This window comes from Schistocerca americana, chromosome 2 (genome assembly GCF_021461395.2).
Source record: "Schistocerca americana isolate TAMUIC-IGC-003095 chromosome 2, iqSchAmer2.1, whole genome shotgun sequence".
NCBI lineage: Eukaryota > Metazoa > Arthropoda > Insecta > Orthoptera > Acrididae > Schistocerca > Schistocerca americana.
This window is the reverse complement of record NC_060120.1, coordinates 886,702,993-886,725,400: the sequence shown is the minus strand read 5'-3', so window position 1 is coordinate 886,725,400 and position 22,408 is coordinate 886,702,993. Positions and strand designations below refer to the sequence as shown.

The following is a 22,408-nucleotide window of genomic DNA, read 5'->3' as shown; positions in this document are numbered from 1 at the left end:
TACGCTGAATGTAGTAGGTCACTATTATGCACATTATGTAAGCTCCATTGAGGATCCTTGAAACGCAGAAACATCAGTTTTCGTAACAAGTGCGTCTTGACCTCCCTTGAATATCGGCAGCCTGTCTTATGCACTACGGGGTCATACGTACTTATGCTGACTTACTCGAAATCTGTTCATAATTGTTTTTTACTATGCTGCGGATAATCTGCCAAGTATGTAATTATATTTAGTATCCGCTACTCGGACAACGATTGTTCTTTACTACGTTTCACTGGAGCCGGGATTTGTGGCTCCCTTTCAGACAAGTATGATGAACTACATGGCTCGACGTCTGTATCAGTACGACTTTCACTTGTTAAGCACGTATAGTCATCATTGTACTCCTCATGTATATTGTGGTGCAGTCGACTATGTATGATACCACATATTCCACTGACTCGTCTTACAGAAACGCTCGTATTTCATCTGCCACTTCTTTCTCTATCTGCGAAATTACTTTGGTCCCTTTCTGACTTCGATCACGGTTGTTGCAGATGTAATGCAATGTTTGCTTTGTTTATCTTGCTACTACTTTGCTTCATATCAACACCACCAGCACCGTAGCACTGTTGTGAGTTCTGCTACGCTCCATAGTCCCATGCTCTGCTCGCCATTTGATAGATACCGCGCAGGATACGGTGGTCGGTGCGCAGTGACCCATTTTCGACCAGAGCTCTGGGCGAGTTCAGTTTATTGTTCCTAAGGGGTGGCCAAATGTTTGACACTTTTCGGCCCATTGGCGACGACAGAACCGAGGCGCACGCCCTTCAGTCCTTATTAAACGGTTTTACAGAAACTATTCGGTAAAAAAATTCATTTTTGCTTTACTTATAGATTTACAGGTCAGATTCATGACAATGTATCAATCATTTCGTTAATGGTCATAGTTACTGTGATATTTATGAGGAAGCAAGACGTTGCAGGAAATTGGGAAAAGTTTACCGAGCGAGATGGAGCTGTGGTTAGCACACTTGACTCTCATTCGGAAGGACGACGGTTGAAACCTGGGACAAGCCATCCTGATTTAGGATTAGCGTGATATCTTTAAATCACTTCACGCAAAAGCCGGCATGGTTACTTTGACAGGGCACGGCCGACTTCCTGCCCCATCCTTGCCCAACCCGATGGGACCGACGACCTCGCTGTTTGGTCCGTCCCCCAAAATCAACCAACCAACAGGAAAAGTTTGCAATGAAAAATAGACGTCGCTACGATTTTGCATTTGGTGCATATTACATAATTTGTTTCTGCATATGAAATTTAGCTAACACATTGAATTTTTCTTGACTTGGGAAGAGGTGTCTATTTGTCACCAGCCTCGAGAAAATTGATCTGATGTAGCACACTCAATTGTGATCGCGCTGCGCCAGCGATTAAGCCAGGGTGAAATATCCACAACATTTCTCGTACTTCATAAACGGTCTCAGATATCGAAATGAGAATTTGAAAAACGATAGCACACAAAGAGTAGAGTATTTCTCCATGTCGTTATTATGCAAAACATCATTGTCTACCTTGTTATCCCGCTAACTGCAGAAGTTTTCGATGAAAGAATGTAATTTTCAAGGGCCATCGATAGGTGGTGAAAGGAGATATTGCATTGCTTTGGAACAACATAAGTGAAGACCGTTACATGTTTTCTTTGTACTGAGGACGTAATTTTCCAGAAGCTACCGACCTTAATTTTCCTCTGTTCCTCACTTAATAAACTTAATAAACCACTGTTCCAGAATTCTCTCGCAACATGTTTGTGATGTGAGACCGTGTACACTTCGCTGTGTTTTGGCATAGGAAGCAAATCACATTATGGCAACGAGACAAATGTGTAGGTTTCACTAAAAATTCGTCGCTCTCGATGCTTCTCTGAAAGTTACAAACGGTTAACCAGCCAGGAGGTGATAAGTCACTGCGTTTTCGGTGGAATTCTTTTTACATACTAACCATATCAGAGGTGACAGACCTTTTTGAACGGTCACCATGGAAGTTTAGGCGTGGAGGGGCCCAACCTCATATACAGAAAAAAATAAAAGCGTATGCTTCATTTTAGAATGGCACTTCCCTTCATCACATCGTATTTTCCCTACGACGCCTGCCTGCATGCACCTTCACGGTATTCTATGCAGACTCGCTTATATAGATTAGGAGCAACAGATGGCCTATAACACTTCCTTGGGGAATGCCAGATATGGTTTCTCTTCTTCTCGATAACTTTTCGTCAGTTACTATCAATTGTTACCTTCATCGCTGGAGATCCGGAATCGAGTCACACATCTAACATTCTATAGCATGTGGTGTGATTAGAAGCCGTTTGTGAGGAAAAGTTTCAAAAGTCTGCCGGCAATCTAGAAATGTGAAACCAATTTCAGAACCCTGCAGCTAGCACTCGGTACATCGTTTGAGTAATGAGCTACTTGTGTCCCGCAGAAGGGGTGGCGCGGAGTCACATTTCCGTCCTACTATTCAGATTCAGGTTTTGCATGAATTTCCTAAATCATTCCAGGCAAATGTAGGAATGATGCCTGTGGAAGAGGCATGGCCTGTTTCCTTCCCCATCCTTCATTACTCTGAGCTTCTGCAAACTCTCTAATGACCCAGTTGTAGACAGGACGTTACATTCTAAACTCCCCCCTCTCCTCGTCCAGCAGTGGGTCTCGTCAACGATGTTGCATATGGAGAATTTCTTCATATTTCAAGCAAGACTGGGAGTCCTTACCACTTCAGACAGCAGCTGTAAACTACAGAGAAACCCTTCCACCCCCCCCCACCCCCCCACTCACTGTGCATACAGACTGCACGCTGAAGATCTTCCTCAACTTGGCAGCCATATGCCTAAGGGGTTCCATCTCTCGACTAACATTATCACTTTCAACTAACAGCACTCCAACTCTCTGCGAACTTCCAGGGTTTTCAGGGCTTCCCCCGAAACAGAGAAGCCACTGCATCTGGCTCAGGATCTTCATCAGCCACACATAATGCATGAATCCCATTTATCAGACGAACCAAGGATGTCTTTGGATTGGTCCCCAGGGTGAAGTCTCACTACTTTTCACACACGTCTCCCTCGAATACAGGTGAGGGTTCAATCTCAATGCCAGGAATACCCAGGCTGGCCCTCATTAGTGGACCAATTGGGAGACACATAGGATGATGTAGTGGACATCTGGCCCACTAAAGTAATGGCCAATGGCAACAGCCTCAGACTGCATGATTAAAGCAAGCATCAACCGGAGCAGTGAGCGAAGGATTACCAGTATAATAAAACACAAATGAACTATGAACTCTCCTTGTACTGCTATTGGAACAGAGACTGGAGTCTAACTCTTTAAGTCTTGCTTTTTTTTATCAAGTGCAATGTCAGAACTGACTCTCTGGTGCCTCTATGGTTACTAAACGCAAACTGATCGTCATCAAATAGCTCTCCAGTTTTTTTCATTCCTCTGTATCTTACTCTTATCGTCAACTTGGATATATGGGCTGTTAAGCTGATTGTGCGATACTTCTCGCATTCATCCTCCTTTGCTATCTTGTGACTGTGTAGATGATGACATTATGAAATGTCTCCGAACTTACGGATGCCACAAACCAAAAGGAATAATCGCCTGTTTGCCACCTACCGATGATTTTAGAAATTACAAAGGAATTTGTGCCCTTATTTTGTCACACGTTTTTCAAAGGTCGGTTTAGCTGGCTCTGGATCACACATGTTTTTGGTAACAAACACGTTTTGTTTTTCTGTCACGTTTCAGCCGTTTCCTTCCACTCTTAGAGAACTTCAGCTTACCGTTTCTACCGACTCGTCCTCTACATTTAACATTGGAATTCCTCACCGATGGGTTTTTAACCTATCTGTATGCCATTTCGCCTAGGCTTCCATACACTTCCCATTTACTCGTATTTTATTCCTAAGAGGCTTAATTGCTGTATTCCTGACATTTCCTGAACGTTTTATGTACGTCTTGAAGTATTTCTTCTGTTCCCCAAAGTTTACTTACACTTGCCTTATAGCTATATTCATCTGGCCAGCTTCTGTGATTGTGATTTCCAGAGATGTCCATTTCTCTTCAGCACAGCTGCTTCTTGTGCTATTCACTATCACATTATCTCCAGCATCAAAGAGTCATACTTTGGCGATAATGGTCTATAAGGCTGTGCATCATATTTACTAAACCCTTTGTAAACAGGAGCGATCTTTCCCAGTAGACAGGACTGTTCACAGCACAATCTATTCTCGGCAAATATGAGATAGGAAAGGAGCAAGTTCCGCGGCTTAGTCAGTGCGAAAAGTAACTGAAATTGCTTCGGGATAGATGCCTTCATCACTCCAAACTGTCTTAATTTTCTCTCAGTTACGGAAGTGCTAATTTAAATATTTCTCATTTGTAATTTATGAGGCAGGCAAACAGTGTTAAGGTATTATCTTCATCCATAAATGCTATTTAAAGTGAATTTCAGTAGTTCAGCTTGCTCTCTGCTATCTTCAGTTTCAACAAGACACGGATCGACGAGAGATTGAACGGAAAGTTTGGATCCGTTTATTTGCTTTATACTTTAAGAAAGTTTCCTAAGATTTTTGATAAATCTTCCTCGATGATATATCTGGAAAAATTATTGTTGACTGCACACATGACCCTTTCTGCAGATTTAGAAGTTTTCTCTATCACTTTCCCTGCAGTCCCTCTTGAATAGAGAGAGTAGTGGTCTCTGTTTTCAGAAGAGTCTCTGAGCGGTACCATTAGACCAAGTCTTTGACGTCTTTATGTCTTCATTTCGAACGTACTAATTTGCACGCGTCTTTATAACATCTTTAAGCTTTAGTCACAACCGCTCTGCGTTTGCCGGATCAGAAATAAATGTTCTGATCGTCCTTCGACTAACGTGTTGGTGACTATCAGTTGGGAGAAATATAAATACTCTTCTAGCTTTCTTGACGACATTTCTGCCTTTGGTGTCCATCACTACCTTAATACAATCACTGTCGTTAATCCTTCTCTCACTGTTGACACTCTATTAAGGATAAGGTCTGTTTGTAATCAGAACATTTCATTCACGTGTGGAATGTCGAACACATAGTTCGAGGCGGTTGTCAGACTATGTATTCAGTATTACTTCGTAATGTTGTGAGTCCTCAGCTCCTATAAGCTACTCGTAGTTCTGCCAGTCGATACTGGAAAGGTTATAGTCATGCTTGGGAATTTCCGTGTTACCAAATTTAGGCCTTTTGGATGACTTTACGACTGATGTTACTGACTCTGTTGGTCGCTAAATAAACGCAATTGTTGATTAAAGTATATCGGCATTTGTTTCTCTTGTCCGCAACAGTTCTTAGTCAGTCTAATTTTTACGAGAGATCTATTACTTGTTGCTATATACATTCTTCCTTTTCCCATGGTACCTACTAAACCTGCCATTTTATTCCTCCTTTCCCTCGTGTCATTTAACTTCCCTTCCAGATTTGAATCCACATGCATTTCGGTCTTGGATTTCCTTCAGTATATTGCTACTCACATTCCAAAAGTAGATGGGCTTATTACAAATTTATGTAATTCAATGTGAATAATACTATCACTGCTACTGTATGATCCTATGCCAGTCAACTGTTTGCATTGCTCTCGTGTGTCCAACCGGTTGCAGTCTGCAGTCGTCGACGAAACGCTATATTTCAATAGAGCGCTTTGCCCTCATCTTCAGGACATACGTGTAGAGTGATGGTTATTTGTACAGCCCACCTCTCATATAAAGGCTCATTCTGTAGGTATTTATTTTAAATGGTAGCAAGATAAGCTGTCGAAATTTCGTGCTTTGTGTATGAATGCACTCAACTGGACGACCAAGAGAAATGCAGTTTTGACTGTTAGTGTTAGCGTTACTACTATATCAATAAACATAGAAAATGATATCTTTACGTCTGATCAAAGGTAAGATAAGGCCTGAACTGTCTCATCTTGCCAAATAAAATAAACAACAAAATAAATGATGTGTAGTAGCTCTTTGTGGAAGCTTAATATATTCGGAAGAAAGCCTCACTGCGCACTAAAGTTTGGAGAACGATGGCGACAGCACTTGTTTACATGTGGACCTGTGCGAATGGGCGTCCTGCAAGCAATGTGTTAGACGAACTTTTACGTTTAACCAGATATCTTAATACGGGAGTTGCCCTGCTTTTCGTATTCCACAGACTGATAAGTTCAGAAGTATGCATTTGAAGAGAGATAGAAAGTTGCCTTTTTGCTGAAACAATTTGTCAATATACCAACAGGAACAGGTAAGTGTTAATGATAACGAATTTATATTAGCGTGTGTTAAATTCTACGTGTACAGAATGGAACAACTGGTCTTGCAAAATCACATTATCCGTTTGTTCATATCATCATTCATGAAACAAAAATATCACAACATAAATACAGTCCACTAAAAATGCGGATCAATAAGTAAAATGCCTATGAAACTGAAGTCTTCGCGCCCAAATGAGGCAGCAAATAAACGCAAGGAAGTGAACGTCACCACGAACAGAGCAACAGCTAATGATTTTCCAGTCTAAAACTGGACACAGCAAGTGGGGAAAAATACGGTAACACGGAAAACACAACAAATTGCCATCCTAATACGGTGCAGGTAAACTGTTGGTGTCAAGAGTCCTTGTGCAAAATATTAATTAGTTCAGGTAACGGTGATGAATGTGGATAGCGATGAAGCAGCCTTTTCTCCAAAGCAGATCATAAATGCTCCAAAATATTGAGATCTGGTGACTGCGGTGGCCAGTAGAAACGCTGCTGTTCATCCTAATGCTCACAAGACCAGTCCGGGAAGATACAAACGATGTGAACATGGAAGCCTTCCGCCTTGCAACCCATCATCACGACTGGGGAACACACATTGTACCACTGGGTGAATCTCATCAGCCTAAATGGTCACGTAATTCTATGTAGTAAAAGCACATTGAAGAGTAATCATATGGCCCATGGAATACAAGGATATGGCTGCTAAAATTATCAGCAAAGACCCATCATTTTTGACTCTTAGGACGTAAACTCGAGAGAAAGTTGGAAACAGTGTGAAACAATTCTCATACAGGCAAATGACAAAATTCCATTGCTCCATAGTCCAGGTGTTATGGCTTCGGTACCACATTTCCCTGTTTCGGGGATTTGCATCACTGTTGATTAGTGGTTTCTGAATTCCAGAGAGCCCTGCAATTCTGCATTCCAGACAGCCCTGGAATTCGCAACTCGTTGCTTCTACAGCTCCCTTCGAGTTTTATTTTTTTTATTTTTTACCTTAATTTTCTTTCTTTTTTCCTTTTTTTGTGCTGAGAGGGTGCGCGAGGGTGACATTGAGGTGTGCACTGACTTTTGCAGCTGCCATCCACTTATTTTTCGTCACTCTCCTCCTCAATAACCGTCCATCACGCTCAATCAACACACACTTCAGCCCGAATTGTGGTTTAGTGGATGAAGTTTTTCCGCATTCAGTGTGTGCGGAATGAATCTTTGCTACGGTGCCTCTTGAAACAATAATCACTTCGGCTATCCCAACTACGGAAGCACTCAGCATTAGGGCACCAACAATTTGCAAACGTATCGATGCACGAAGCTTTTTCATAATACGCTCACAACTTCACAGAATACTGTTAAGCCCACGACTGACACTTGTAAAGTATTGAAGACACTGCACGCGAGGAGTTCGTATTTCGGAGCCGGAGACCCACTCGTGTAGCCTTGATGACTACACGACGCAAAGCTTTCCGCGTCACCTGGGCCCGTCAACACCGACATTGGACTGTTGTTGATGGGAAACATGTTGCCTGGTAGGACGAGTCTCGTTTCAAGTTGTATCGAGCGGATGGACGTGTACGGGTATGGAGACAACATCATGAATCCTTGCATGTCAGTAGGAGAGTGTTCAAGCTGGTGGACACTTTGTAATAGTGTGGGCGTATGCAGTTGGAGTGATATGTGATTCATGATACGTCTAGATACGACTCTGACAGCCAGCCGGTGTGGTCAAGCGGTTCTAGGCGCTTCAGTCTGGAACCGCGCGACTGCTACGGTCGCAGGTTCGAATCCTGCCTCTGGCAGATGACACATATGTAAGCATCCTGCCGGCCGGTGTGGCCGAGTTGTTCTAGGCGCTGCAGTCTGGAACCGCGCGGCCGCTACGGTCGTAGGTTCGAATCCTGCTTGGGGCATGGATGTTTGTGATGTCCCGAGGTTGGTTAGGTTTAAGTAGTTCAAAGCTATAGGGGACTGATGACCTCAGATGTTAAGTCCCATAGTGCTCAAAGCCATTTGAACCATTTTTAAGCATCCTGTGTGATCACCCGCATCCTTTCACGTACATTGTGCATTCCCACAGACTTGGGCAATTCTTGCAGGACAAAGCGACACCCCACACCTTCAGGATTGCCGAGGTGTGGCTCCAGGGACACTCTTTTAGAGCTGAACACTTCCGCTGGCAACCAAACTCTCCAGACATGAGTATTACTGATCATATCTGGGATGCCTTGCAACGTTCTTTTCAGAAGATATTTCCTTTCCCTCGTACTCTTACGGTTTTATGGACAGCGCTCCAGAATTAATAACGTCAATTCCCTCCAGCACTACTTCAGGCATTTGTCCTGTTCATACCACGTCTTGTTGCGGCACTTCTGCATGTTCGCGGCGGCCGGTCCCTAGGCTTACACACTACTGAATCTAACTTAAACTAACTTACGCTAATTACAACAGACACACTCATGCCCGAGGGAGGACTCGGACCTCTGACGGGGGAAGACCCGCGAACCGTGGCAAGGGGCCGAGACCGCGCCTTCCACCTTCTTTGGCTCTTCAGTATATACATTTATTAAATGAGTAAATCGGGTAACTAATGTGGAGATACTAACTAGAAATAGGTAAAAATGAAATTGATGGCAGTACGTGGCTTAAATAAGAGATAAGTTTATAGGAGACATACTGTAGTATGAAGGAATCATCAGTGGTGAGTACAAATCATGGGTGTAGGTTTCTGTGATCGTGCAGAGTCAAGGAGGCTTGCACAGAATATACCGGCGTGCAGAGCTGCAACAATTGTTCAGCCGTATTAACGTAAGGGAGTAAGATCTGACTTCTCTGGGCCGAATTAGATAATTCAGTGCTTACGACCATCCAGATTAAGTGTTCAGATGGGATCCCCACCACTTTACTTTTATTTAATTGAATAGTTCGATGGATTCATAAACGAAGCAGCGACAAGTTAAATCCCCCTTTTATTCAACTGACTTAGGACTCCATCCCTGATGAAGCTAATGTCGACGGGCTTCTTCCCTCACTTGCATTCCAAACGAAATTGTAGTTCTTCCAACAAACCGATAGGAAAAGTAATTACTGTTGTCATAGGATTCTCTGCATTTCGTGCTTCTGGAAAGGTTGGGTTTGAACCCAATTTCTTGGCTACTGTGGTTTACGAGCAGAAATTATATTCAATAGGTCTAGGATGCATACGGACAAAGCACTCAGACAGACCTCAACGGTTACAGCCATAAGGGAAATGGAAAATTTTCTTCTCCGTGGTAGTACGATACCTCTTTGACGTAGTCGACTCTTTCTAGCTACATTTATGTCTTGGAAATGTGGAACAGTGCCGATATTTGTAGGCACTGTACGCTACTGAATTTGGGAACAGATGAAACAAAGGAAAAGTGTAATTTGAGTCCAAAAGCAAATATTAAAATGGAGTGTCCAACAGTTAGATTCACGTCCACTACAGCGTTAAATCAGCAGAAGTTTGTGCACACAGAAATAACGGCGTGGAGTATTGGTGATTGGGACGCCTCAGTAAATTAAGGGGCTCAATGGGGGGGTGAAGAGTTACCCGAATGATAAAGCTTTGAGCTACGGAAAAGGCTGCAAGGGCACTGTGCTCCAATACTTTTGAACAAGTCTATCAGATATGCCGCAGTGAGCATTAGACTGTACATGAGCGCTATTTGAGAGACTAGAAGGGAGAGTGGGAAAGCTGAGAGACGTCATCAACCAACGACATATCCTAAAAAACAAATGGTAAATAGAACTAGTAAATTAATACAGCTGACTTGATAGAGAGCATTATGAAAGAGAGTCCGCAGCTCGTGGTCGTGCGGTAGCGTTCTAGCTTCCCACGCCCGGGTTCCCGGGTTCGATTCCCGGCGGGGTCAGAGATTTTCTCTGCCTCGTGATGACTGGGTGTTGTGTGATGTCCTTAGGTTAGTTAGGTTTAAGTAGTTCTAAGTTATAGGGGACTGATGACCATGGATGTTAAGTCCCATAGTGCTCAGAGCCATTATGAAAGAGTTCATTGGTTTACATACGTGAATTTAGACATTACTACTACTACTGCTACTGCTTTTAGGAAAATAGGAAGCAAAGCAATAACTTTGACCTTATATAAACTGAAAGTGGAGTGGGGGGGGGGGGGGGAGTAAAGGAAAGGGGTTGGACAATTGATGTCAGCTGCATCGGAAATTTATATGGAATGATTGTCCATGAGTAAAAATGTGAGCTGAAGTGGGATTCGCACGCAGGATCCCCTACGTAATATGAAGTTGGTTTAAACACCGTGCACTTAGAGTTTTTTGTAATTTAGAGGTCTGTTTCAACACACCTCTCGGCCGACTCACATTCCCACCTCGCTCCACCTATCCGCAGTCTCTGTCCTCCATGCTCGCTACTTTTTAGATTAACGCAGGAGGCTGAACGTGTATCTGTTCCTTCGGACATGTCTGAAAGAACCGACACAACCCGTCCAAGCTGCTGATTCGCCTCGACTGCCAATGAATCCACCACCATCAGTGCGTGTGCACGCTCACGTCCGACCTCATGCGGTAATCTAAAAGTAGCGAACATGGGTTACACAGACGTGGACTGTGACTGATGGCGCTAGATAGGCATGTGGATCGGCAGAGAGGCATGCCGAGATCGTTGGCGCAACTGCCTGAAACACTGTGTCAGCTTGTTCGGTCAGAGAGTAGTCCGCAAAAACTAAAGTATTCAAGAATCAACTTGAAGAGATGTCACTTGACACCCTCTCAGATCAAATGGAACTAACAATAGCGAAAAAAATGTAGCTTTTAAAAAAAGAAAAAAAAGGAGCAATGGTTAATTTAACTGCCTAGTAAGCTGCGTATCCCGGGTTCCAATTCCGGTCCGGTACACATTTTCACTCGTCGCCATTAATAGTCGATGAAGCTCACATCAATAGCTCCTTTCCTTTACCTTTCTTTCTCCCTTCCACCTTTAATTTAGGTAATATTTATCGCAGGTGCAGATTCCGCGTGGTGTCTGTCCTTTCGGACATGTCAGAAAGAATAGAGAACACACATTCATATAATACTTTTAATATCGTTGTTTGCTGATGCAGACGTAATAAAACTGTGACACGAAGAGCAGGAGCTTACTGTGTCTGAATAACGTAATGTTTGTAATATTGATGATAAGATAAATTGTCTCGTACAATGATTAAGGTGCAAACACATACACTACGCGATAGGAAAAAGATTAAAAGTTGGGCGGCGTTACTTGTGAAATGGAATGATTCTCGACTTAGGGAATTACGGTGGTGACTTTATATAATTAAAATCAGTAAGACATAAAATTACTGATATAGCTCAGTAAGATTACATTCTTTTACCATGCAGTCTAATACTCGTCCCTTTTTGGTTCTGTCATTTGCTGGAAACCTTGTTGCAAACCAGTGTATGCATGGAACGCACTGTGTATCTGCGGGTAATACGGGCTATGAAAGTTCCTTATTAACAGTTATTTTGCCATTTGCTCTCTCTACATGAAAGAGTAGGGATGGTTAGCGTTTAACCCACCGTCGACGTCTGGGTCATTTATAGATTCGGAAGAAAGTCGAGGTTATACAAGTAAAGGCAGAGCTACTTTCAACCAAAAGAGGGGTTTTAACGCCACAGTGCCTCTTTTATTCTATTTTATTTTCATGGTCCTGTTGGATGTGACATGTCCTTGGCTTCCTACGACTATCGAACCTACTCTGCCAGTTATAAGGGACATAGAGTTCGACATGAACTCAAAACGTAGGGGCAATAAAGTGTTTTCACGTTAACGAACATTGCCAGATGGGAAAGAAGTGATCGGTGGCACTCAAGAATCCTAGGAATGAACAGGGAACATGCCGTAGACATTTGGATACCTAGTTTTGTATTAAAATATACAGTCAGCGAGACACAAAACGTAGAAACAGGGGAACCAAATCAACTGTGTCTCCCGCCGAGATTGAGAAAACGCTCAGATTGGGCAGCGATGAGGAACGAAGACAAAAGCAGAGCAACACTGGCGTTAATCCGTCTGTGGCAGCGTTCGTCAAACTTTTTTACACAAGTGCAAACACTGACCTCGGGCCGCATATGTACTGATCTTATTATTAATTAGTGACATACAAAGATTGTTAAGTTACAAGCTCCGGCAGATTTGCTGTTGCAAAGGGGGGATAAGTACTGATCGTTAACCATACAGAACGCTTCGTGTCGACTGTTCTTTGTTTTAGACTGCTGCCGCCGTAAGTGACCATAAACTTACGACAGTGTCATTTCCTGGCAAAGTGTTGTATTGTCTGTGTGAGTGGATGATTTCTTAATTATTCGTAGTAACTTTCCTTACATTTAAACGCATTATGCAATATACGACACGATAACGTATGTTTACTAAATGTTTTGAATGTCATTTTTCCTCTTCTCTTGCATTGTATTATAGCAGCATTAATTGAATTTCATATAATTACCGCATTTGAAGATGACCGTCTTTGTGATGCTTACTTACGAATCCATACTACTTCAGTGTCAAAATTTATGCCATAGCTCCTGATCGTTACTAGTCACGCACGCCGTTGTATTGCCCATACTGAAACACAGCCAATAAAACGTGTCTTCTCTCAAATCCTCTACGCGCTACTTACCTCTCTCTTCTTGAGGTAAGCAGCCGACTTTACTTTTCTCATAGACGAAATCACCAAAGTCCGTTAAATTAAGCAGATCTTAAAATAAAACGGTCTCTGTAAGTATAGTTGTTTGCCACTGAGTGGAAAAAATACACTCTTCAGAAGCTTTAAATGTTGACTGAAGTGTTCAATTTCCGTTGTAGGGATATTATTATAATATACGGCAGAGTACCGCTGGTCGCACAGATACTTGCTTCGGGCCTCGTCCGGTCCGCAGGCCACACTTCGATGATCAATGATATAGGGAAACAGTGAAAAAGCTAAACCTAGATGGGCAGGAGGTGATTTGTGCTATACCACTCACGAATGCTAGTTCACTGAAAAACACAGTGGTTGCTCTAATCATAACTCATGTGATCTATAAATATTTATAGTATTTAAGAGGCACTGTAACACATTTCTAAGCTTAATGTAGAAACTTAAAAGAGTATAAATTAGCACCAGCTTAGAGACATTATGACCTACGAATCTCTAGTTAATAATAGCGAAAGCCTTACCCTATCGGCATCAAAGGACTTCATCCCAAACGGCGGCGGACACATGTGATGTTTGTGTTGGTGTCCGACTGAAACGGACGCTGTGGCAAGAAGAATTGCTACCTTGTACAACACGGCCATCATTGTAAACACAACTGGTGGCGATTCTCGTAACAGCGTTCTTATATGCACGAATATTGCGGCTCGGTTCACACGGCTTTGTGTCCTTTGCTGTCTTCCGAAAAAAGGCTCGTGTCAACTTAATTGCTCCAAGCGTCATCTGTGGCTCTTCCGCAACGCCTGAGGTGCCACGGTAAGGTCACGTTGCGCAACGGAAAGCTTTGTTCTCTCCGCTTTTTGAGCAGAATTGGCAGTGACACCTTGACGGCTAAAAGGAGGTGGTTAGTAATAATCCACGGCATGTTCCTTCCAGGTTTTGCTAGCGTTTGTGACAGGAAGTAACTACCAGTAAGTTTACCAAGAAGAAATTGGTGTGGCAGCATCTATGTGGTATTATTAATTTCTTAATCTCTAGGATGATGTTTATTCGTTGTTGGAAAAGAGTAGTCACCTCAGCAACGATGTTATTCGTTTAAACCTTTTCAGACACAGCGTTTGAAACTAACCACGGAGTAAATCACAGTAAATCACAGGGTTTCGAGCAACCCTGGCGCAAAACCTTCGTTTCGTGCCTAAGCCTCATTACCTACCGAAACTTGTGAAGTCACTTAACGACTTTCTGTGCTTGTATGTGCGCGGATAAATTAAGTTTTATTTTTTTTTAGGAAAACGAAAGACGAATGTTTGAATTTGTTGCTACAGTAACAACATTCATTACAATCTCTTACAGTAACTGAAATTTACATCTATGTTTTATCCTGCAAATTTACATGGAACTGTTTCATGGACCATTACCGCTGTATAAAGGAAGCAGTGATAAAAATTACTGCATTACAACAAAAATAACTTTTAAGAATCGTGAAGGCGATTACGCGAAAAGTCACACAATTCTAAAGGCTGTAAATTCATGTAAATACTTAGTGATTTCAATTACAAATAACCTAAATTGGAGCGATCACGTAGATAATGTTGTGGGAAGAGCAAACCAAAGACTGTGATTTATGCGCACAACACTTAGAAGGAGCAACAGGTCTACTAAAGAGACCGTTTACACCACGCTTGTCCGCCCTATTTTGGAGTACTGCTGTGCGGTGTGGGATCCGCATCAGGTGGGACTGACGGACATCGAAAAAGTACAAAGAAGGGCGGCTCGTTTTGTATTATCGTGAAATAGTGCCACAGACATGGTACGTTAATTGGAGTGACAGTCTTTAAAATAAAGTCAGTTTTCGTTGCGAAGGGATCTTCTACTGCGTTTGCGAAAACATTCTGTTGGCACCAACCTACATATGAAGAAATGATCATCACGATAAAGTAAGATATTTCGTCACCAATTTAATTACGCAGCTGGCCGAGCGGATCTAGGCGCTTCAGTCTGGAACCGCGCTACCACTACGGTCGCAGGTTAGAATCCTGCCTGGGGCATGGATGTGTGTGATGTCCTTATGTTAGTTAGGTTTAAGTAGTTCTAAGTTCTAGAGGACTGATGATCTCAGAAGTTAAGTCCCATAGTGCTCAGAGCCAGCCATTATTTTTAACTGCTTTTAACCAGTTCCCAGTTCAAGGTGTATATTGTGGTAATTATTTCTGTACAGCATGTACATGCCACAATCAAAGTTCTCTGAAATTCCTCGCACGCCGTGGCTAGGAGGATTCTTGTTACATGGCAGGAAGCAATGAACCAGGAAGCCTGCACTCGTCGCGTCTACTCAAGCTACATTCAGTCTTAGTGATAATTGCTCGCATATTATTAATGTCTGTACAGGGCGTCCCAAAAATGTTACGACACACTTTGGAAGGTTCTAGACGGTGGACTGAGGAATAAATTGAGCATAGTAACCCATGTGTGGCACGTCTTCCAACGACTCTAAAGGGTGTAGATGTTATGGGTTCTGGCGAAGTTTTGGAAGCAAGCGTGACTTTGGAACCTGACAGACCGCAGGCGGACGTCTTGCAATGTTGATTGTAATTCAATGATTATCGCTGGTTGCCACGATCGCCAGTGAAAATGATGGAGCTATCCTCTGCATAGACAGCCCGTGTCTCGTATGAATGTGAAGCTCTATTGCCTTTGTGGATGACGGTTTCAGGCACAGGTTTCCACTGCTTTTTATGTTCTGCTGTATTCCGGAATCCACTGGATATTTTAGACGGTTCGATGAGAAAAATAGAATGTGGATTGCTGCTCCTGACTGAAAGGATCACCAGTGAGGCAACAGAGCAATGTATTCATAGGAGACAAAGAATTTCTACGCAGCAGCTAGCTCCATCTCCTCAACTGGCGATCATGACAATCAGTCGCGATCACTGAATAAGAGACAACATTGCGGGCGTTGGGCCTACGATCAGCCGGCGGCTATATTTCCGACATTCTGTAGTATCGTTGGATGACGTTTCTGAACATGGGTACCTGTCCTCGATTTCTTTCTCAAGACACCCTTAAATCCGCTCGAATTTGTCGCAACTTTTCTGGGACACCCTGCATACTGCCCTAACGATAAACATGCTCGTGATTCTAGATCCGGACAGTAGTGTCATTCAAATTGACGTATGAGTCACCGCCATCACACGAACAGCTGAGCTGAAACCATTGAGACTCCAGCACGCATTGGGGTAAATGCTGCGTCTGAATTTCGTAAAGTTGGGCTTCATAAAGAAACTATCACTCACCAGGCTTCCAGTGTAGTGCACGTCCAGCACGCCTCTGAAGGTTATAAGTAAATTGAAGGTGGAGAGGGCGGAAAGGAAAGGGAAGGGAGGGGATCACTGCTGTCATCTGCATCGGACATTACGCGGAATCGGCGGGATCTCTTGGTTACTAGGCAGATGCGTTAACCACTGCACCATCCGGGACACAGCGTTACTGCAGCCGCGCAGACGATCTCGACACGCCTCACCACCCATGCACATTCCCATAGAGTGCCATCTATCCGTATTCCGTGTCCATTTCCTCCAAGCTCGCTGCTCTGAGATTCCCACAGGAAGTCGGACGTATTTGTGTATCCATTGCCCAGCTAGGCGATTTTATTATATGAAAGTGTCGTGTCTGCTCTTTCGATCACGTCCGAAAGAACATACACTACGCATTCATATAATGCCTCCGAAGGCGTAGCAAGGAAAAAAAAAAAACAGTTGAGAGGCTGAATGGCAAAGAGTCCTGATTTTAACGGAGCTGATTCTCTTTGGCCTGAACTATAATGTCTGTGCTTGCACCTGCGGTGTCATCAATTACAGCAGCTACTAGTACAATGAAGTGTGCAGCCTGATGACTGTATACTGCGCGCGTACGTTGAGAAGGCACTGCAGGGAGTTGGTTACATTCATTCCATTCCGTTGTCTTTTCTAAACGGGAAGGGAGATGCACTCTCACAGTAGGGCAGTGACCATGCACACACTCCTAGCGTTACACGACGGACTCACGATGTTGGTAATGCTTTCTCGCTACCACGATCAACAAATTCGTGCCTCACAGATCATGGCACATGCCCCAGTCAGAGTTACAGGAAACATCTGTTAAGCAGTTTTGAAAACATGTGGAGGTAGCGTAAAGTATTACCTGTAATGCTGATAGCCGGCCGCGGTGGTCTAGCGGTTCTAGGCCCTCAGTCCGGAGCCGCGCGACTGCTACGGTCGCAGGTTCGAATCCTGCCTTGGGCATGGATGTGTGTGATGTGCTTAGGTTAGTTAGGTTTAAGTAGTTCTAAGTTCTAGGGGACTGATGACCATACATGTTAAGTCCCCTAGTGAGCCATTTGTAATGCTGATATTCGACATATTTACGATCGGTTTGTAACAAAACGGGGATATTAGACCTACTTTTAATAGCAGAAGTGATTGAGTATCCAATTGGTGGTCGAAGCTCGTTTTGTATAAACAGTTTCTCTTTGAATATGGTGGTTCAAATGGTTCAAATGGCTCTGAGCACTATGGGACTTAACATCTATTGTCATCAGTCCCCTAGAACTTAGAACTACTTAAACCTAACTAACCTAAGGACATCATACAACACCCAGCCATCACGAGGCAGAGAAAATCCTTGACCCCGCCGGGAATCGAACCCGTGAACCCGGGCGTGGGAAGCGAGAACGCTACCGCACGACCACGAGTTGCGGGCAATATGGTGGTCAAAACTGTTGTAATCCCACGTGTAACGTAACAAAAATAATAAAATAAATTTGTTGGGCAACTCATATATTGTCCCTGTATTGCAAATTTAAGAATTTAGTTAGTTACGAGACATACAGCACGAGTACTGGTCGACAATGTGAACTGTTTTTGGCCCACAATTAGTGCAGTAACTTATAAGAAAATATTGAGTCTGTAAACATTAATAACGCGTTAAACTTCATAAAAGCATCTGCTGCAGTCGTCAGGCAGTAAGAACCAGCCATAACTTACGTTAGCTTGGCGTGCGTGCGGACAGCCTCTTTATTTGTTTTAAATTCACAAATGTTTACTACATGGGCAATAACCAAGTTAAGATATACTTACTACGCAAACAATTACAACATAAGGATGTTTTAAACTGCAATGAATATTATTTCGTGGCCGTACTTCTACAGAAATTACCGGAGAATCTGTAAGAAGTAAACGAATGAAAATATATAACTTTGTGGTCGACGTTGTTCACTGCTCGCAATAATAAGGAAGCTTAAATAGAGTGACTGTAATTTATTAGTATCAGTTACGTCATAATTCCAACACTAAATCATTTTAAACAATGTTTAGAGACAGACTGAATTAATGACAAGCATTTGGTAATCTGGCAGCTAACTCTAAATATAGATAAATGTAAATTAATGCAGATGAATAGTAGTGTAGCGCTTGACACAGTCAAGCCGATTAAATATTTGGGCGTAACATTGCAGAGCGATATGAAGTGGGACAAGCATGTAATGGCAGTTGTTGGGAAGGCGGTTGGTCGTCTTCGGTTCGCTGGTAGAATTTTGGGAAGATGTGGTTCATCTGTGAAGGAGACCGCTTATAAAACACTAATACGACCTATTCTAGAGTGCTGCTCGAGCGTTTGGGATCTCTATCAGGTCGGATTGAGGGAGGACATAGAAGCAATTCAGAGGCAGGCTGTTAGATTTGTTATTGGTAGGTTTGATCATCACGCGAGTGTTACGGAAATGCTTCAGGAACTCGGGTGGGAGTCTCTGGAGGAAAGGAGGCGTTCTTTTCGTGAATCGCTACTGAGGAAATTTAGAGAACCAGCATTTGAGGCTGACTGCAGTACAATTTTACTGCCGCCAACTTACATTTCGCGGAAAGACCACAAAGATAAGAGAGATTAGGGCTCGTACAGAGGCATATAGGCAGTCATTTTTACCTCGTTCTGTTTGGGAGTGGAACAGGGAGAGAAGATGCTAGCTGTGGTACGAGGTACCCTCCGCCACGCACCGTATGGTGGATTGCGGAGTATGTATGTAGATGTAGATGGCGGAATTATGTTAATACACTCGTCAACGTTTTACGAAAAATAAAGCTATTTTCTATCCAATGTCATAGACTAAATTATCGCCTCTTGTGCCTCATCTATGGCTACGATAAGTTTCAATAGGGCCCATTACTGAGTAAACGTATACAGAGAAGAGACTACGTTCACAACAAAATCAATAATGTTCAGATACACAACTTTGACTGATTAGAAAAGTAAAAACTTTCACTTTAAAATAAACAAGTTGCACATTTAAAAGCCTGCGTTTCCTAAGCCCTTTTGATGCATTTTACCCGGTGGCTACCTCATGACGGACAGCAGGAGGACTATGATTAAAACTGAATAAACTGCCGACAATGATCGACAAATACTAGCGCTGCAGCAATTTTTCTCCAACTATTTTTACCTTTGTTTCACTATCGAAAGTTCAGATTTATAATATCTTCATTTGAAGAGACGCAAATGTACACACGCTACAAATAGTAATTAATTAGTTGGTCACAGAGAGAAATTTTACATTCGCTTTTCCGCTCCGTAGCGCTCACGCAACCCTAGGGTCCACTCAGTTACGTAACAGTTTATTGAGTTACACACAGTCATTGTGCTTTTCATGTTAAAATGTAATTCACACATTGCTCCAATTGCGAGTATGTGACCACACTTCATAGTTCCCGCAAAAACGTCTTTGACCATTCAGCTGAATATGAGAGCGCACAGTTTATTTCAGCGTTAATCATTATGTTCCCGCCAATGACAATAATCCAGTTCACAATTCGTTTTCACCATTACAACAACACGTGACATTCGTAAAGCACCAGCTTCCCAAGATTTCACCATGAACTCGTGGCTTACTGAGAACACCCATTACTCATTGTTGGCTCTTCCATAACCTCTTATAACAAAGGTTTCCTACTGATTCTTCGGTCTGTATACCTGTCCATGTATACCACTGATGTATTAGAATGTGAAATGAAGCGTGAAGCCTAATTGGCCAATTGCATAGGTAATAAACACAATGCAGTCTACATGGATCATGTTCTCATTCTCTCATAAATACAGTCTCGTCTTATCGAGTCAAACTGACAACTAATGTTATAAAGAAAAATGCTAAAATAGGTTTCCCAGGGCTACATCGTTACAGGGTCTTTGAAATACTGAAGGCCCCCGTTGCGGCAACAGAAGCACAAAATAAGGCAGCACAGATAGTGGAGATTGGCTAACGTCACGGTTTGGTACTGCGAGTTGTTACTCGGACAGTGTGGCCGACAGCGCACCGATTTCAGCCGAGAAGAAATTAAGGCAGGCCGGAGCGGCTTCGGGAAGAACATTTACAGATGCTACACTATCTATGGCGGTCTCTACATTTCTCAGCAAGATAATGTTCACATGACGATCTTGGGTACCAGTTCTACATGTCTACATGCCAAGATTAACGCAGATGGGTTTCATGAGATAAAAAGAATGTTTCGGGATCAACATCTCCATCAAGCACAGACCGCATTACCCAGTTGCAGTAAGTACGATGAACAATAGTATCTGAATTGGTCCACTGATGCAGTACAGCTACTTTACAAGATGCTGTTTGGATTTATGCATACTCTGAGAGCAGACGCTACTGAAATGTGACACGGAAGCGCTAAACTGGCTGTGCCCCACGGAAATGTGATACAACGGCTATTATTCTCCACATAACAAATGATTTGGCGGACAGAGTGGACAGCAATCTTCGGTTGTTTGCTGATGATGGCGTGGTGTACGGTAAGGTGTCGAAGTTGAATGACTATAGGGAAATACAAGAAGACTTGGACAAAATTTACAGTTTCTGTGATGAATGGCAGATAGCCCTAAATGTGGAAAAATGTAAATTAATGCTGATGAGTAGGAAGATCAAACCTGTAATGTTCAGATACAGTATTAATAGCGTTCTGCTTGATTGTCAAGTCGTTTAAATATCTATACATCAAGTTGTAAAGCGATATGAGGTGGAACGAACATGTGAAAACTCTCGTAGGGAAGGTGAAAGGTTGGCTTCGGTTTATTGAGAGAATTTACGGGAAGAGTTGTTCATCTGTATGGGTAACCGCACGTAGGACGCTGGTGCGACCCATTCTTGAGCACTTCTCAAGTGATTGGGATCCGTACTAGATCGGATTGAAGGAAGACATCGAAGAAATTCAGAGGCGTGTTTCTAGATTTGTTATCGGTAGGATCGAACAACACGTAAGTTTTAACGGAGATGCTTCGGCAACACAAATGGGAATCCCTGGAGGGAAGATGACGTTCTTCTGGAGGAACAGTATTGAGAATTTAGAGAACCAGTATTTGAATCTGACTGCTGAAAGATTGTACTACCGCCAACATACATTGCACCTAAGCGTCACAAAGATAAGATACGAGAAGTTAGGGCTCATATTGAGACATAAAGACAGTAGTTTTTTGCTCGCTCTTTTTGCGAGTGGAACAGGAACGAAAATGACAAATGGTGGTACAGGGTATGTACGGTTGCTTGTTGAATATCCATGTAGATGCAGAGGTAGATGTAGATATAGAGGAATATCTCAATAACCAAATAAAAAAGTGGTAATTTACATGTACGGAGAAACAAATGACTACAGTTTCAGAAAAACTGGATAATTTATTCAAGAGAAAAAGTTTCATAAATGATGCAAGACAATAATCCGTTGGTCTACCTCTGGCCCTAATGAAAGCAGTTGTTCGGATTTACATTGATTGACAGAGTTATTGGATGTCATTTTGTGGAATATCGTGCCAAATTCTGTGTAATTGGCGCGTCATACCGTCAAAATCCCGGACTAATTTGAGGGCCCTGCCCATAACGCTCCAAAACTTTCTCAATTGCCTAGAGATCTGGCTACCTTGCTTTCCAATGTATGGTTTGACAAACACTAAGACAAGCAGTAAATCTTTCGCTGTGCGCATGCGGACGTTATCTTGTTGAGATGTAAGCCGAATATGGCTAGCCATGGCGGGCAAGGAAACGGGGCTTGGAACATCGTTCTGGGGAAGCTCTTGACAGCGATGAGAGACCTACCTGACTGTTGTCTGCCATACGGTTGACAAACAGAAGTGATGATCTTGGGTGTCATCTCTTTTCATAGCAGGACCCCTTTGGTTGTCATCCACCGTATCCTTGCAGCACAGCGGTTCGTCAACGATGTTCAACGCCCCGTTTCCTTGCCTGCCATGGCAAGCCATCGTCGGCCTACATTTCTCAGCAAGATAATGTCCACATCATGATCTTGGGTACCATTTCTTTTCATACCAGGACCCCTTTGGTTGTCATCAGGGGCAACCTTACAGCACAACAGTACGACGACGATATTTACGCCCCGTTTTGTTT

At 42.9% G+C, this 22,408-nt stretch overlaps 1 protein-coding gene across 1 annotated transcript in view; it reads right to left on the bottom strand.

Annotated features, from left to right (window-relative positions):
* Positions 1-13,652, bottom strand: part of LOC124595870 (apolipoprotein D-like) — a 31,244-nt gene extending 17,592 nt beyond the window's left edge. Inside the window, exon 1 of the mRNA XM_047134776.1 lies at positions 13,509-13,652. Coding sequence (XP_046990732.1) covers positions 13,509-13,631 — 123 coding nt within the window. The 5' untranslated portion in view covers positions 13,632-13,652. The remainder of the gene's footprint in view (positions 1-13,508) is intronic.
* Between the last annotated feature and the right edge of the window lie 8,756 nt (positions 13,653-22,408).